We start from the raw sequence: 17,074 nt of genomic DNA, 5'->3' as shown, positions 1-17,074 counted from the left end.
TGGAAAACATTGCCATATGTTTCCTTCTGCCGGCTGACAGCAAACTCCTGCCTGCTCTGGAGGCCCGGGTCTCTGCTGCCTGAGGGGTGGGGACTGCCCACGCCCAGGCCAGCCGGATGGGACAGTAAGCGATCCCTGGGGCCCTCCTGGACCTTGGCTCTGCACCGACCTTGGCTCTCCCGGCGGCCAGGGAGTGGTGGTGACCCACCGCCCTGCCCTTGAGCCTCCAGGGCCCCTGCTCGCTGTCCCGGCTGTGCTGTGCTCTCTGGTCCCGGCTGTGCTGTGCTCTCTGAGTCACTGTCTCCGTCCCCATCGAAGCATCTCCAAGCAGATGTCCAGCCTGTCCACCTCACAGGACAGGGAGGGTTCCAGAGGGAGTGCAGGGCTTTCGGGAATCAGAGCCCTGGCTTTCTGCTGTTTTCTTTCATTGTGGCTTTCCTTTTCTTTCATTGTGGCTTTTCTTGCTTGTTCTGTTGAATACCTACGTTCTGACTGCGCTGCTCATTGTCATGAAAGGTGACTACCGGATCTCAGAAATTCAGATTATTTGTATATAGAGTACCTGGAAAATCATAAGTAACCAGGTTTAACAGACATAATCAGAATGAAAGAGCTGCTCTCAGACCTGGCCTTCCCCACTCCCCCAGCTCTGCCTCCTCATTCAGGGGCCTTTCCTCTCTAGAAAACCAAGGTGACTTTCTGGGCCTGCGTGTCCTCAGCTTGAAATGAGCACGTGGACTGGGTGAGCCCCAGGGTCCCTTCTAACTCTGAGTATTGCATCGTCACTGTTTGGGTTTTGGTTTTCAGAAAGGCCGCCCAGAATGTCTCTGACGTTCGCTGTGCTGCCCCAGTCTGACGGCTCCCCGGGGTCCCCTGGCCTCTCCCTTCCTGCATTCTCTTCTTGGAGCTTCGTCTCGATGCTGTCTGTCTGTCTGTCTGTCTGTTCTTTCCCCCACCCGTGTGTCCCTCTCTGCACCTGGTGACCGCCCGCTGCTTCCAGTATCCGTGTGCCGGGTCTTTCTCACGACATCTCGATCCAACTGAATCTTCTCCCAAGTCTGTGTTTTCAACCCTGACCTCCATCCTCAGCTCCGAATCCACGTCTCCATGGTGCTTTTCCCTAAGTCACTTCCAAGGTGAAGTCCTCGACGTCTTCCTTAAACCCGATCCCTTCCTGACGTCCTCTGTCTCATCCCTGGCCCCGTCTTTCTGCCAGTCACCTGGACATGGGTTCCGACTTTGAATCTCGTCTCTTCTCAGAATCTGCCCCTCTTCCCACCCTGCGCCCCCGCCCCCTGTTTGAAGTCTCCAGTCTTTTCCTTTGTGTGTACACCCTGCTTTCCCTTCCTGTGCCCACTGCCTCCACTCATTCAGAGTCGTTCTAGCACCTCACTCTCCTGGGCGCCCATTCCCACTGACTGATCCCTCTCTTGTGCTTTTGAGAGGATACATCCGTCCCCGTCGAGGCCAAAGCTCGTAGCCTCCCATCTCTCCTGATTCGCTGCAGCCCATTTCAAAACCCACCCTTCGACCCCCTCGTGAGCCTCTGCCCATGCACAGCTTTCAGAATGCTGTGCCAGCCCCTCCCCTGGCCTACCCGTCCGTGGGGACCACCCTGGCCCAGCGAGCACAGCGGGCCTCCCTCTCAGATTCTGCTGCCCTCGTGGCCTCCTCCACCCAGTACTCTTGTTGCATGACCTCTGCCTGTCCTCGACAGTAAGGACTGACCCTGGGTTTGAGGCCTGTAGACCAGATTCAGTTCAGTTCAGTTCCATTCAGTCTCTCAGTCATGTCTGACTCTCTGTGACCCCAACGGGCTGCAGCACGCCAGGCCTCCCTGTCCATCACCAACTCCCCGAGCTTACATAAACTCACGTCCATCGAGTTGGTGATGCCATCCAACCATCTCATCCTCTGTTGTCCCCTTCTCCTCCCGGCTTCAGTGTTTCCCAGCGTCAGGGTCTTTTCCAAGGAGTCAGTTCTTCGCGTCAGGTGGCCAAAGTATTGGAGTTTCAGCTTCAGCATCAGTCCTTCCAATGAATATTCAGGACTGATTTCCTTAGGATTCCTTTAGGATATGAGTCATGCCGTGTAGACCAGATTATTTGCGCAGTAAGTGATGGAAATGGTTCGATCCGGCGGCACATTTTTGACAGCTGCAGCCACACAGACGACACTTGTTCAGGACGGCAGGATGAAGAGAGGGTGACTCTGCGCTTCCCTCTCAGCACTGGCAACACCGCCCTGCCACCTCGCTCATGAGTCACAGGCTCTCCTTTAGCCAAGAACCCATTAAAGGGACTGGATCTTCTTCACACCTCCGCACTTGGCCTTCCAGCCCGTCTTGCTTGGAAAGCCCAGTGACATCAGAGCGACTGGCACTTAGTAGGCTCACAGCCAGCTTTTACTGAGTGAACAGATGTCCTCTTGCCCTTCTCCGTCATGGTGACTTAAACCACTGACTGGTGACTGTCTCTTCTGTCTCTTCTAACCTGTGTGTCAGCTTGCTGGTCTGTGATCTCTAAGTCTTATGAACTTTTTAATTTATTTATTTGTTTGTTTTTGGCTGCGCAGGGCCTGCGTTGCTGTGTGCGGGCTTTTCTCCAGCTGCAGCGAGTCGTGCTCCTCTGAGTGGGGAGCGTGGGCTTGTCACTGCGGGTGTCGTTGCAGAGTGTGGACTCTAGTAGCTGGGGCTCACGGGCTCGGTTGCTCCACGTGGAATCTTCCCGGACCAGGGATCGACCCTGTGTCCCCTGTACTGGCAAGCGGATTCTTTAACCGCTGGACCACCTTGAGCGTCCCTGGCCCATCGATCTTTGCATTTCCTCCCCGTGGCACGTATCCCGAGCAAGTGTACCCTCAGGAGAGCTCAGTGGTCCCTTTCAGCTCAGGGTGTGGTCAGTAGGCTTCGTGGACAGTCCTCACACAGCCGCTTCTCTGCATGGGAGTCTAGCTGGTCCTGTCTGTTCCCTCATCTCTGGAGCGTGGTTTGGGATTCTGGCTCATCAGTGAGAACTCCAGAGCGGCACAGTCTGCAGTTATATGTCCGTGTCTCCCTCACGAGCCGGCGGGAAGCTGGAGTCCAAGACCTGGGTGCCGTTCCTGCCAAGGCCCCAGGAGGCCTTGGTGCTTGACGCAGACCCCCCGGAGCAGCGTCTGTCTGAGGAGGTGCCGCTGCATGGGATAAAGTCCACACAGAGTGCCACTTGGCACCTCTTTCCTGTCACTGGACCGTGAGAGCGTGGAGCCTGCAGGCTCTCATGCTTGTGGTCCACTTTTCGAGTTTTATGCGCTTGCAGTATCTCTGTTGTTAGGGGCTTTGATTTTTAAGGAAGTTTCAGACACACAGGTATTTCTTTTTTCCATCTCAAATTCTCATGTTCCATCTAATTTAAGTCAAATTAAGTTCTCTCGCCTTGAGAAAAGTCTGATTCATGACACCGGCCCCCCGCGGTCCCGTTCTGTTAAATAAGGCATAGTCAGACGGAACTGAGCCTCTCAGGGACTGATCCTGGAAGGGGCGCTGCCACCGAGCCCTTGCCCGTCAACGTTCTGACCATTTCACTCAGTGTAAGAAACCATGTGTAACAACATACATAGGATTGTCAATATGTGTATATAGTGTGCATGTGTATACAGTACATAGCGTATATACATATGTAGTGTGTGTATATCACACACACACACTGTATATATAGGATTGTCTAATTCCAGGTTTGACTAGGTTGACAAAAAGTATTTGAAAATGAGGGACTTCCTGAAATGAGAGCTCAGACGTGTTACGTGCAGTGGCTTCAGCATAAACAGAGCCCGCTGTTAACAGGGTCACCGGCTGGGTCACCGGCTTGTCCTCCGTCTTCCCTAAAGACCCGGGCACGGCTCTCGAGCGTCGTGGCACCAAGCTGTGCCCTCCGTCTGATGTGAGTGCTCTGCCTCCCCAGGGGCTTCTCAGGGCGCCTCCCCGCTCGTCCTGCCCCACGTCACTCTCAGTGGGACGTTCACGTCTAGCGTCACAGGCCTTGCCTTAGCCTGGGCATTTCTACTTGTTCAAACTACAGTGAGTCTCAACGTTCACGTACCCTGGCCTTGGACAAACGGACCCCCGCCTTTGTGTTAGAACCCCTGACGCTCATGTCACACAGCCGCACGGGCCTTGGGGACTCGGTGGCTGAGCAGACACACCCCGTCTTCCCCCGCGGGTGCTCCCCGCTGGCAGTGAGTTCACGTGAGGGGAGGCGGTGTCCCCGTGTGCAGGGTCGTGCCCAAACGGTTATCAGAGCCTGTTTTCACACTGCGCTTTGACCCTAGTAAAAGTCAATAAAACCAAAATGAAAGTGCTGGTGAGAAGCACCAGTCTTTTTTTTTTTTTTGCCACGCCCCATGGTACGTGCGATCTCAGTTCCCCGACTAGGGATGGACCCCGCGCCCCCTGCAGTAGACAGGCATCTGAACCATGATGGCCAGGGAAGTCCCCCAGCAGAACAAGGTGGGTGGCATATGGGGTGTACCCCCTGAAAGCAGTGGGCATGTTGCTTCATCTGGACGTTCGCTGGGCCTAAGCCAATCTGCTGTGCCCAGTTATGAAAGCAAAGAAGAGGGAACAAGTGTGAAATGTTGAAACTCTATGGTCAAAGGCTGGATTTAAGGGCAGACTCAGTGAGAGGTTTTGCGATTTCACTTAATGTGCGGCTGGAACGCCCCGAGAAGGTGGAAGTTGGGTGTTTAACTGTCAGGGGTTTCCCTGTGTTTTCAGAAAACACTCAGCACGAAGTCTTCACACAGCATGTCTGGCCCCTTGGGCTCTGCGAAGGGTGTCTCCTCCCCCTTGGGGTGCACCCCTTCCCTGCTATGCCCTGGCCCAGCACCCTTTAGTAAACTTTTCTTAGTGTGGTTATCGCTTTTGCTTTTGACCTTTTTTTGCCTCTAATAAAAAAAAAGAGGTTGACGCCATTACAACATGGACATCCCTCTGAGTCAGGTAATATAAGCGTAGATGATTTTTAATAATTGCCGGTTATACTGTGGATTTCCCATGATTCCTTCAGCCCTTCCCTGATGGGTGACTTTTCATTAGTCTCTAATGATCTCACTTGACACCGTGCAGTCTGCAACCGTGTTTGTACGTGATGGTGCTTTGTGAGCTGGATTGCCAGAGGCAGAAGCAAAGGGTCAGACGATACATACGTCTTAAAATGGAAAAGCATTTGCCGTGTTCCTTTCCCCCAATTGCACAGCAGCTATTACTCCTTCCAGCGATGTAGGGAGTGCCTTTCACATCTCATCTGAAATTCCTTCTGCTTGAAGAAGTGAAAAGGCGTGTTGTTGTTCCCTTCACACGTGCTTTGTGGACGGCCAGTGAGCCTGAGCGACTTGGTACGCAATTGCGAAATTGCTTGCGGTCCGTGTTTCATTTCTACTATAAGCTCCCCCTTCATGTGTTCTTTGCCAGTTTTTCTACTGGTTTGCTTTCTTTCTTTGTGTATTAGAATGGTCTTTTCTTTAGTAAATCACTAATTACTTAGTTCTGTTGATAGTAGATAATATTATTTTTAAATGTGCCTAAGTTTGGAAAATAAAAACATGGTCATCTTCTCTTGAACCCCATCCTCAGTCTTTATCCTTAATCCTTCTGGCCTGAATCTAAAACCCTGGGAAGCACCTATCTAACCCACTTCTTTGGGTCTTTTTATGTTCCTTTAAAGTAAAAAAAAAAAAAAAAAAAAAAAAAGCTTTTTTTTTAAATTTAGAAAAGTAACATAACATTACAATTTTGAAAATAGTAGTGTTGCTTCCCTAACACCTGTGTTGCTTTCTTATTGGTTCGTAGGAGTTTTTGTCTGTAGATGCATGCTTTTTGGCATATGTGTTACAGATATTTTTTTCCCTTTTTTTGGTCTTTTGCTGTTTGTATAGTATCTTTTGCCATAAATTTTTCTTTCTTTCTTTTTAAGTGAAGTGTAGTTGATTTACAATATTTCAAGTGTACAGCAAAGTGATTTGGTTATAGATGTGTGTGTGTGTGTAGTTTTCATTCTTTTCCATTATACTTTGTTATAAGCTATTGAATATAGTTCTGTGCGCTATACAGTAGGTCCTTGGTGATTATCTGTTTTATGTTCTGTAGTGGGTGTTTATTAATCTCAGACTCCTAATTTATCCATCCCCCTTCTTCCCCTTTGGTGATGGTAAGTTTGTTTTCCATGTCTGTGAGTCTGTTTCTGTTGGCATGTAAGTTCATTTGTATCATTTTCTTCTAGATTCCACAGGTAAGTGATACCATGTGATATGCATCTTTGTCTGGTTTGTTTCACTTACTGTGATAATCTCGGTCCATCCATGTGGCTGCAAGGCATTGTTCCGTTCTGTTTCACGGCTGAGTGACACTCCATCGTGCGTGTGCCACATCTTCTTCATCATTCATCTGTTGATGGACGTTTAGGTCGCTGCCGTGTTTGGCTGTTGTAAATAGCACTTCAGTGAACTCAGTGGTGCATGTATCTTTTAGAATTAGAGTTTTATTAGAGAGAGTAATATACGATTCATCTGGTAACTTTATTTTTAGCTGTTTAAGGACCCTCAGTACTCTTTTCTCTAGTTGCCACAACTTTTAAAACCTCTTTGTGTTATTTGTTTAGCTTTTTTTTAATGCTATATAGTTTTCCTCCCATGATGCTTTTTTTTTTTTTTTGCTAAATTTATCCTGTGGTATTTTAGAATTTTTGCTGTTAGTGTGAATGGGATTTTTTTTTTTTTCCCTTTCAACTGGATCTATGACAGGGCAAAAACTGTTCATTTGTATCTACTTGTTTTGCTTCCAGACAACTTACTATATTTTCCCCAGTTTTTAGTCTATTGAGTCTTCTAGGCTTAGAGTCAGATCATTTCCAGATAAAGATCATTTTATCTCTTTCCAATACTTCCTTGTTTCTTTCATCTGTGGTACATCCAGGTTGTTAGAACTTCTGTTAAAACCTCTCTTAGGGGTAAAAACCACGTCCTGATGGTCTGAGCCTTGGCCGTCCTGGGTCACGTGGTCACGTTTGCTCTTTATAGCAGAGGCTGCAGTAGTGGGTGAGCCGGGTGGTGCGGGCTGCTTGTCAGCTAGATTCTGAGCGCTTTAAAGTTGGGAACCACGTCCTCCCTTATTTCACGGCCCTCAGAGCCCAGCAGAGGACAGGGCACATGGCAGACGCATGCTAGACAGGCAGATATATTGAAGGCGCCCCCCACTCTCCCCTTCTAGGCACCCCACCCCGCTTCCTCCCTGGAGGCAGCTCTGCCCTGCATCCTCTGCGTCCGATGACCAAGTGCTATCTGCCCAGAGGGCCCGTCTCCCTGGCCCACCCTGCAGAATTTACTTTTCGAGCCTCTAGACCAGAGAAGGTCCCCGTCTCAAAGTTAATCAGCACCTCCTGGAGGGCTTGGTAGAGAGCAGACTGCAGGGTCACCCCCTGGTTTTTGATTCACTCCACCTGGGGCGGGACCCAAGGGTTTGGCGTTTCTGTGTACCAAGTCTGATGCTGCCGGACCGGGCAGTGCTGTTTGAGAACCGCTGCTCGAGATGGGAGGTGGTGACCTCGTGGATGGAAGGCTCGGAGTTCTTTGTGTGAACCAGGCAGATTCTGGTGCTGGCTCAAGTTCTGCTCACGTAGCCAGGTCTCCCCTCCCTTCACTGGCTGGGCGTCTGTGGGCCTGTCCCCCACCGCCCCCACCGCGAGCCCCTGCACGACACACGATAACCATCCTTCACTGGGGAGGCAATGCCGTCCAGGCATTGTCCAGGCTTAACGGGAACTCACTCCCCTTTCCGCCCTCTCAGCCTCTGCACTTCGATACCTTCACGAGAACAGAATCATCCATCGGGATCTGAAGCCAGAAAACATTGTCCTGCAGCAAGGGGAGCAGAGAGTGAGTGACCCGCGGGCCAGCCTCGGGGAGGGGCGAGGGAGCGTGGGCTGAGCAGCTGGGGGCAGGCAGCGGGGGCGAGGAATGCGCTTTTCGTGCCTGCTTATGTTTGGGTTTCCTTGCTCATACATTTGCTTTGATTCTCTGGGAACACTCTTTGAATCGAAACAAAATCCAGTGCCAAGTTCTGGCTCGCAGGTTGACGCCAGTTTGAACGGACCACATTGTTAACAGTCCCAAGATGCAGGAATCCGATAAGAAAAATAGTGTTTGTCTTCCACCTGCCACCCCCTCCAGCCTTGGGGCCTCGCACTTCTTGGAAACAGATGTTTTTTGTTTTCCGTTTGTTTGGGAGCCTCAGCTTTTGAAGCTCACAGAGAATCCAGCTGTAGGTGGGTTCTGGACGTGGCCGAAAGGATGTATTTGGAGCTGGCCTGGTCCAGCCTGCAGTTTCCCCAGAGCTCTCGGGGGCCCCCCTGCTCAGGTGTGGGATCACCTCCCCGCAGGGCTGGGCCATGTTTGTTCAGCTGGGTGGCGAGCAGGGCTCAGACGAGTGGAATGCAGCTGCTCAGCCGTGGGCCGTCTGATCTCTCCCCCGCGGCTTCCGTCAGCGTAACCCACGCCCGTCCTGGCCCTCACCTCTGTCCCTGTTCACACCCATTCCCGGCAGTCCATCAGAGGTTGGAGAATTTAAGGTGTTTACTGAGAAGGAATCACACCTGGTCCTTCGCGTCACGGCAAGTCCGGGGTTCGCAGTCTCGAATTCGGGGTGTGTGGACTCTGTGGACTCTGAATTCTGACCTTCCTCCAGCAGGTGTTCGCCAGGCAAGGGAGGACACGCGCCTGGCGTTTTTACGCTGTTTCTTTTGCCTGAACCTACCGCGTCTAGGGCATTCTCCTGCCTATTTGGCAGTCCTTAGGCGCTTGGGGTCTTAGGACTAGGAATTCAGAGATACACCCTCTGCGCTAGCAGAGGTGCTCAGGATTCTTGAAGGACAGCGGACTCGCGGAGCCCTCAGAGGTCTCCCCCTCCCTGATTTTTCTTCCAGTTAATACACAAAATTATTGACCTGGGATACGCCAAGGAGCTGGACCAGGGCAGCCTCTGCACGTCCTTCGTGGGGACCCTGCAGTACCTGGTAAGAGGCGGGTTCCCAGGTCTGCGCATCAGCCTCTCTTGGGAGGCCGTGGCCGCAGGGCTCTGCTTCCTCCCTCGCCTTCTGCTGTCTGAGCTTGCTGGCTCTCTGGATGACTCCTGGAGGCACAGGAAACACTGGTGTGTGAGGTCAGACTCCTCGTCCTCCCAGAGGCCCAAGGGGGGTGCAGTCATCCTCTCGCGTCTAAAGGGCTCTGCTCCTGGGCCCGCGCGTGTCCCGTGACCCCCACACTGCTGTGTTTTAGCCCAGAGAGTTTAAACCAGGTTCCCTCTGCTCCAAAGGGGTGTCCGTTCCCACGCCGCATCTTGGGGGCCACGAGCAGAGGGCTGGCTTCCAGCTCCCACCCTTTCTTCTTCTTATTTGGTGTGAATGTTGTGGCTCTATTTGAGTCCCCCATTCATCCAAGAAATACTGATCACCTGTAGTTTTTCCTTTTTATGTTTTTTTTTTTTTTTTTTTTTGTGGGGGGAAGCCACATTACACATGCATATATTTAAAGCTTTTTAAAAAAAATTATTTATTCATTTTAATTGGAGGATAATTGCTTTACAATAGTGTGATGGTTTTTGCCGCACATCAGTATGAATCAGCCACAGGCATACACGTGTACACCCGCATCCTGAGTCCCCCGCCCACCTGCCTGCCTCCCCACCCCATCCTTCCAGGTTGTCACTGGGCGCTGGCTCTGGGTGCCCTGCTTCATACATCAAACTTGCACTTAAATATGTATCTTTCTTATACCAAGAAAGCCACTTTTCTTGGAACCCAGTGCTTCCCAAACCTGTTTTTCTTGGAAGCTCTTCCTCACGTCCTGCAGACATGCTGCAAGCGTTGTTTTAGAGTTTAGGAAGAAGGTGGATGTGGCCCCGGTACACAGATGACGAAGCGGTTGGACTTGTGATAAGGACTGCGAAGGGAGAGCGCGGGATGTTGTGACACGTTAGGGGGACCTGGTGCTGGGCCTGCACGTCCAGGCACTGGAGGGGGCGAAGAGGGAGCTGCAGGCAGTGGGGCAGCAGGAGGTGCCCAGAAGGCACAGCCGGAACCAGAGGAGGAGGAGGCCATCTCGGGTTGAGGCTGGAGAGGGAGGCGGGGAACAGGTCATTCAGAGCCTCGCTGGCTGCGCCAGAGACTCCAGACTTGACCCTGAAGCCTCGGGAGGGACAGTGAAGAGTCTTGGGCGTGAGAGGAGTCAGGTTCACCTTCGGAAGAGACCACACTTGGCACAATGTGGAGGGTGAGCTGCAGGCAGCGGGCGAGTGGTATGGAGGCCGTTGGGGTGGGCTAGTCTGAGCCGGTGGGCAGCGTCAGGATGTGGAGGACGGCTCAAGAAGTGCCTGAGAGAGGGGCCTCCCTGGGGAGGTTAGGACTCCGCGCTTTCACTGCCAAGAGCAAGAGTTTGATCCCTGGTCAAGGAACTAAGATCCCGCAAGCCTCGCAGTGCAGCAAAAACAGAACAAAACACAAGCAAACAAATAACAAAAAAAACAAGAAAGGCCGGAACAGGTTCAGCAGGACTTAGTGGTAGATTGCATGCAAGTGATGACCAGGAAATGTGGACTGAATAACGGAGTCTGTGGTTTATAAAAGAAAAATGAAAGAAAGTTGAAAGCCACTGGGCTCCATGAGCTTAAATAGCCTACCTGGGTCTTACATAAAAAAGAGAAAAAGCAGTCATTGAGGTCCTTGTGAGTGCATCCACACTTCCCATTAACCCCCGCTGGGCAGTGGACACTGTCCTTTTATCCCCTGCTCTGGTGGGTAGAGGTTTCAGGGTGGGGACCTGGGGCTGTGCTCAGTACCTGTGCCCATGGAGCGGGGTCCTGAGGGTCCTGCCCTGTGTCCTCTGGACCCCTTGTCGGCTCAGTGCCAGCGAATGCGGGGCCTGAGCTCTGACCATTCGCAGGGCCCAAAACTTCTGTCCAGAACCAGACACAGAGGCCGACCTGACCGTCCCACGCATTTCGTCTCGGCTTGTGGTCCTTCGTGTCCTGCCTGCCCCCAGCCTGGGCTCAGTCCTGCCTGCACGCCTCAGGGTCCTTTCCGGGACGTCTGCCCTCAGGCACCCTGAGCCGGCCCCGCCCCGTCTGTGCTGGGAAGCTTCCTGTCACCCTAGCCTGACTGCTTGGGCAGCTGGCCTTTCCTGCTCGACCGTGACATTCTGTCCCATCATGGACCGCGTTAGGGAGTTGGCCGGCATTCGTTGCATACGCTGTGCCTGGGTTTGTGTGGCCTGGATCACTTCCCTTTGTGGCCCTGCACGGCGCCCGGGAGAAGGGTGCACAGCACACCTCAACCCCCCTGCCCCTGCCGCAGGCCCTTCTTTCAGCCCCGGGATGGGATGAGATCAGAGAGTCTAGATTCTACCATCCGATTCGTGGCCACCTCCTCCCTCAGTGCGGGGTCCGGGGAGTGTGGGGCAGGCCAGGGTGCCGGGCGCCCGCGGGGAGTGTGGGGCAGGCCAAGGTGCCGGGCACCCCCCCCGTGGCGGCCCCTCAGCGCGGGCTCAGCTCAGGAGTGTGCCCCCGTCCCCGCAGGCCCCCGAGCTGCTGGAGCAGCAGAAGTACACGGTGACCGTGGACTACTGGAGCTTCGGCACCTTGGCCTTCGAGTGCATCACCGGCTTCCGGCCTTTCCTGCCCAACTGGCAGCCGGTGCAGTGGTGAGTGAGCCCCGGGCCCGCCCCCCGGGAGGGTGTCCCCCGCCTTTGCCAGACGCCGCCTCGTCTTCCTGGTCTCGTGGGGCGCCCCAGGCCGGGCCTGAGACCCCTGTGACCTGTGACCCCAAGGAAGTCCTGTTGGGACCCGGCGTGAGCACAGCCTGAGCTCCAAGAGCCTCGGATTCTGAACCTTAGCCCAAATCCCATCCGTGTAAATGACTGCTCTGTGCAGGGCAGGAAGCCAGTGTGTTTACAGAGTGTGTGTGTGTGTGTGTGTGTGGTGGTAAACAAGCAAAGGGCACGTTCACATGACAAATAATGGGACGTATGTATATGAAAGTTTATTGTTGACAAATATTACTGCACCTCAGTACAAATTTTTTTTTTACATACGGCAGTATACACGTTTCAGGGCTGTTCTCTCATATCATCCCACCCTTGCCTTCTCCCACGTAGTCCAATGGTCTGTTCTTCACATCTGTGTTTCTTTTGGTGCTTTGCATATAGAATCATTGTTACCATCGTTGTAAATTCCATATATATGCGTTAATATACTGTATTGGTTAAAGAATGAAACTAGAACTCTTTCTAACACTATACACAAAAATAAACTCAAAGTGGATTAAAGATCTAAATGAAAGACCAGAAACTATGAAATTTGGATTTAAAAGCATCAGACAGTGGACCGGGTACACTGCCGAAAAGATATTTTCTAATAAGGAATATGATCAAGGTTTTAAAAACTACTCTGTATTTTTAAATTTTTCTTCTAATTGTAATACTAATATGTGGTTCATTATATACATAAAAGTTAATCATTACTGAAATGCATCATTTAAAAGTTCATGTTCCCTTGAACCCATTAGGGTTCATTCACAGTGATTCCTTGAGGGACCCCACACTAACTGAAACGATAGTACCATTGTCCAGAATTTTTTATCTCCAGTTTTAGTGTTTGGAGCAGTGCTAAGTTCTCGGGGTTCATCCTTCAGAAAGCAGAAGAGGGAAAAGTCATCACACGCCACCTGCTTGGTACCCGCCCCCCCACATGCCTGGCACTGTTGGCTTTGGACCCACCTCAGGGCTGTTTTGTACATCCACAAGCGAGCGGCAGGTATCTGCCCGCTGGCTCCTTTGTGGATTTCACCCCTTCTCGCCTCATGATGACATCGCAGGCATGCCGCCCTGTGAGTGCTCCTCCAGGGTTTTTACGCTGAGAATTTCCTCCCGCCGCCACTAACATTCCTCCGTCTCCAGACTCTTCTGTGTGCCTGTGTTTGTTCAAAAAACAAAGTAGGTTACCGTACGTGCTCTCACAGAACCTGCCTTTCACACTTAACTCAAACAGCTCAGGGAAATCCTGGTCCATCCACAGTTATTTCCCAGGGGTAAGTTCCTAGAAATGAGATCAACATACCAGATTGTGCACATGTTCAAGGTTTTTGGTTTGTACTAACAACGTGCTCCACGGAAAGTTTGTGTAAATACCATTTCCACCACGAACATGCAGAGGTCCTCTCCCCCTGCCCCCTTTGTGGGGCAGCGCTGGCTGAGGTCACGTTTCTCAGTATCTTCCCGGGAGGACCAAAAACACAGGCTTTCTCAAAGGACACAGGTACTTACATCATGAGAATGTTTATTTGTAAGACCAAGACGTAGCCTTTGAAATCGGTTCAAGAAGAGTAGCTTTCTGTGACGCAGTCCAATCCCGTCACCGTTTACACACCAAACACAGGAAAGGATGACCCAGGCTCGGGCTCCATGCCCGAGGGGCCTGCTGACGTGGCGGAGGGCGCCCTCCCGTGGGCACTGACGGCAGCACACGCAGCGCCCTGAGCGGGGCTCCGTGGCACTGGCTTAGCTCCTTGCGCCAGCGGTCACGGCATCACGCGACCGTCCAGCAGTCACTTTAAACTGTCTGTACGTGCGTCGTGTTTTTAACTCACCAAGGGATGACTTCAGTTCTGTTCAAATGTTGAGCGTTTCCATTATTTATAGCAAGGTGACTCAGAATCCATCAGAACTAGAGGAAATGCCATTTGAAACCATCCCTGATGGCCCGGCTGTCTGCAGAGCCAGCCTCCCTCACGTTGCTGGGAGGCCAGGTGACCACTTCCAAGCACGTTATCTCTGAAACCCGAGAGTTTGTGAGACGTGCCTGTCTGGTCTGCCTGTAATGCCTTAGGCAACTTTAACAATTTCAGTCTCATCTCAAACGGCAGGTAGATAGTAATTTCAGATCAAATGCAATTTGAGCTTTATTATTCTATCATAAAGCTGCTTTGAAGGACCAGTCTTGAAAATACATTTTAGGACCAGCCTAAGCAGTGAGCGTTTCACTCAGCGTCCTTTGATTTATCTGTGTGATTTCCCGTGGACAGACTTGAGTTTCTATCAGAGCACCATCCCACCGTGTGTCATGGCAGCCTGACTCCAGCAGGCAGATCGAGCCACACCCTGGCTCTTCCAGGTTCCGTGTGCTCCACGTCGCTCAGTTTATCCCCCCTGCCAATGAGACTTCAGGCTAAAGCATTTTCCAACAGAATCTTCAATGTCTTTCTGGAAAGGAAGGACGCGGACATTCAGACAGAGTAGAAGGAGCACCTGTCCTTGGCTCCAAGTCCCTGGTTCTGTCTTTCTCTAGTTGTGTGACCTTGGGCAGGTCATTTCCTCACCTGGTGAGGGTGGGGGATGGGGGACTGAAAACTGCCTACCCCATAGAGGTCTCGGTGGAGAAGGCTGCATTCACTGTCAGCTCTTGATTCTCTGCGAAGCGTCGCAGAGAACATGTGAAGCCAGTTTAAAATCTTTTTTCTTAAACACTATTTCAGATACATCTAAAGGGTCTCCTAGTTGGAAAACGTTAGCGCTTCACTTGCCTTTAGAAGTCAGGCATAGCCATTGCATTTAGAGGGAAGTGCGTGGTGTGTGCAGATGGCACGTGAAGAAACCGTGGTGCAGATGTCCTGTCTTCATTCTCTGTGTTAGATGGAAAGTAAAAGAACAAGCCAGATGGGCCGGGGTGTGGTCAGGAGACAGCAGTACAAGCCCGCAGGTTCCTGACTCCCGCCGGGCAGTACCGACGCCCTTAACCTCCCAAAGAAGCATCCCAGCGGGTTGCTGGGCCTCACGAGTGGTTCAGTAGCCCACCAGGGGGATCCTCTCTGGTCGTCAAGTGGAAGGTCACCCGTGTAAGGGGCTGTTGAGCGCCCGCTTACATCAGGGTCACTGCACGCAGTGTGACGGTACACGCAGCGTGACGGCTGCATGCAGCGTGACAGTCCCCCCACGTCCACAGGCACTCCAAAGTCCGGCAGAAGAGCGAGATGGACATCGTGGTGAGTGAGGACCTGAACGGGGCCGTGAAGTTCTCCAGCTCGCTGCCGCACCCCAACAACCTCAACAGGTACGCCCCTGGCCTCTCCTCCTCCTCCTCCGCGGCCTGTCCTTCCTTTCTAAAGACGGGGGTTGGGGCCAACGTCCCCAGCAGCTCTGACCCCCGGTCCTGCCGTTGTCTGTCTCGGTCTTAGCACGCCGTCCCCACCCCACCCGTCTGGAGTCACCTCCTCGGTTCCCAGCACCGCTTGTTGCCCTCCTCACCCGTGGTGGCTCTGCCTTGCAGGCGTTTGGTCTGGCAGAGGGCTTACCTCCTGGTCAGCCGTAAGCCTCTGAAGGGTAGGGAATTGCCCCTTATGTTCTTTGCCCGTCCTTCTGCAGCCTGGCACTGTGTTATTGCCAATAAATAAACCTTTGCATTTTGAACAGCATAGCAGTCTGGTCTCAGAACCAGAATATGAGCCGTCAGGTCATCTTACCAGAACTGGGAGATGGTTCAGGAGACAGCAGCCGGCAGCCCCATGTTGAGGCACGTGGCTCAGTTTCCATGAGTCTGTGGAGGATGGGGAGGGGGGTCCTCTGTGGAGGAGCTGAGCTGGAACTTCCTGGAAGGATCTGGACCGATAGGCAGGGCAGGTTGATGAAGAGGAAGGCTCTTCAAGGGGAAAAGACTTGGGGGTGGCCAGGGAGAGGCAGCGGGTAGTGATGTTGGCCTCTGGAGGGCTTCTGTTGGGGGGCAGGGAGGGGTGCTGGGGGCGCCCAGCAGTGCGGCGTGGACTCCTCAGATGCTTTCCAGGGAGCGACTGACAACATGGATCGAACCGGCGGTGTGGGGCCAGATCGTCGGGCAGTGCTCCTGATGGGGGAGGGGGCTGCTTAGCACCTGGAAAGCTGCCTGGAGGGTCTCGCATGGCCCTCTGCCCAGAGGCCCCCTACGGGAGGGTGTTTGTGCAGATCCGGTGGTGGAGGTGGAGGGGAGAGGTCGAGCCCCCAAGCGATTCATTTTGTTAAGGGAAGGGTCACCCTTCCTCAGGGTGGTTCAGCCTCAGGGACCACTTTGGCCCTGTCATGCGATGGTCATGTGGGGCGTGAGAAGCGCGTGTGCTTTTCGGTCCCCATGTGCACCGGGAAGCTGGTGCTGGGCCTCATGCACATGCACGCACACACATGGGATGGGAAGCTGGTGCTGGGCCTCGCACACGTGCGCAGGTGCACACACACACCCCCCCCCGCCCCCTCAGCGTCCTGGCCCAGCGGCTGGAGAAGTGGCTGCAGCTGATGCTGATGTGGCACCCGCGCCAGAGGGGTACTGACCCCGTCTACGGGCCCAACGGCTGCTTCAAGGCCCTGGACGACATCTTGAACTTGAAGGTGAGCCTGTGCCCAGTCCGCCCCAGGCCATGGGCCCCCTGACCCCTGTGAGGGTGTGATGGGACCCTTGCTGACTGATAGGTCGTGAAGCCATCGCCGGGGACCCACAGGAGGGGAAAGATTCTGGCGTGCAGACCCCAGGCGGGGCCCCTGAGAAGCTGGGCCAGCAGGCAGACGTCCCTGTTGAGCCGTGTCTCCCGTGACCCTCCCTTGACCCCCTGGGTTTTTGCAGCTGCTTCATGTCCTGAACATGGTCACGGGCACCCTGCACACCTACCCCGTGACCGAGGACGAGAGCCTACAGAGCCTGAAGGCCCGGATCCGCCAGGACACAGGCATCCTCGAGGAGGACCAGGAGCTGCTGCAGGAGGCAGGGCTGGCCCTGATCCCCGACAAGCCTGCCGCCCAGTGCCTCTCAGATGGCAAGGTGAGCCCGGCCTCCTGCAGGCGCCAGGTGGCCCGTCTGCCACACCACTGGGCAGGCGCCTGCCCGTTCCGAGGTGGGAACGCAAGATCCCGCGGGCTTGGTAGGAGACACGGATCGCCCCACGCTTTAGCTGTACCTTCCAGACCACTGGGAGTGCCTTTTGCCCTTGCTGCCAAAGCGACACTTCATTCTTCCACGTCAGCCGAAACTGTTTTTGAC

General features: G+C 53.3%; 1 protein-coding gene across 2 annotated transcripts in view; it reads left to right on the top strand.

Moving 5' to 3' along the window:
• Nucleotides 1–17,074, top strand: part of IKBKB (inhibitor of nuclear factor kappa B kinase subunit beta) — a 52,804-nt gene that overhangs the window by 24,183 nt on the left and 11,547 nt on the right. For both annotated transcript variants that reach the window (XM_025277661.3, XM_025277759.3), the window contains exons 6-11: nt 7,820–7,908; nt 8,955–9,044; nt 11,600–11,724; nt 15,020–15,127; nt 16,299–16,428; nt 16,661–16,855. In XM_025277661.3, coding sequence (XP_025133446.1) covers nt 7,820–7,908; nt 8,955–9,044; nt 11,600–11,724; nt 15,020–15,127; nt 16,299–16,428; nt 16,661–16,855 — 737 coding nt within the window. The remainder of the gene's footprint in view (nt 1–7,819; nt 7,909–8,954; nt 9,045–11,599; nt 11,725–15,019; nt 15,128–16,298; nt 16,429–16,660; nt 16,856–17,074) is intronic.

This window comes from Bubalus bubalis, chromosome 1 (genome assembly GCF_019923935.1).
Source record: "Bubalus bubalis isolate 160015118507 breed Murrah chromosome 1, NDDB_SH_1, whole genome shotgun sequence".
Lineage (NCBI taxonomy): Eukaryota > Metazoa > Chordata > Mammalia > Artiodactyla > Bovidae > Bubalus > Bubalus bubalis.
This window is presented reverse-complemented; position numbering and strand designations above follow the sequence as displayed.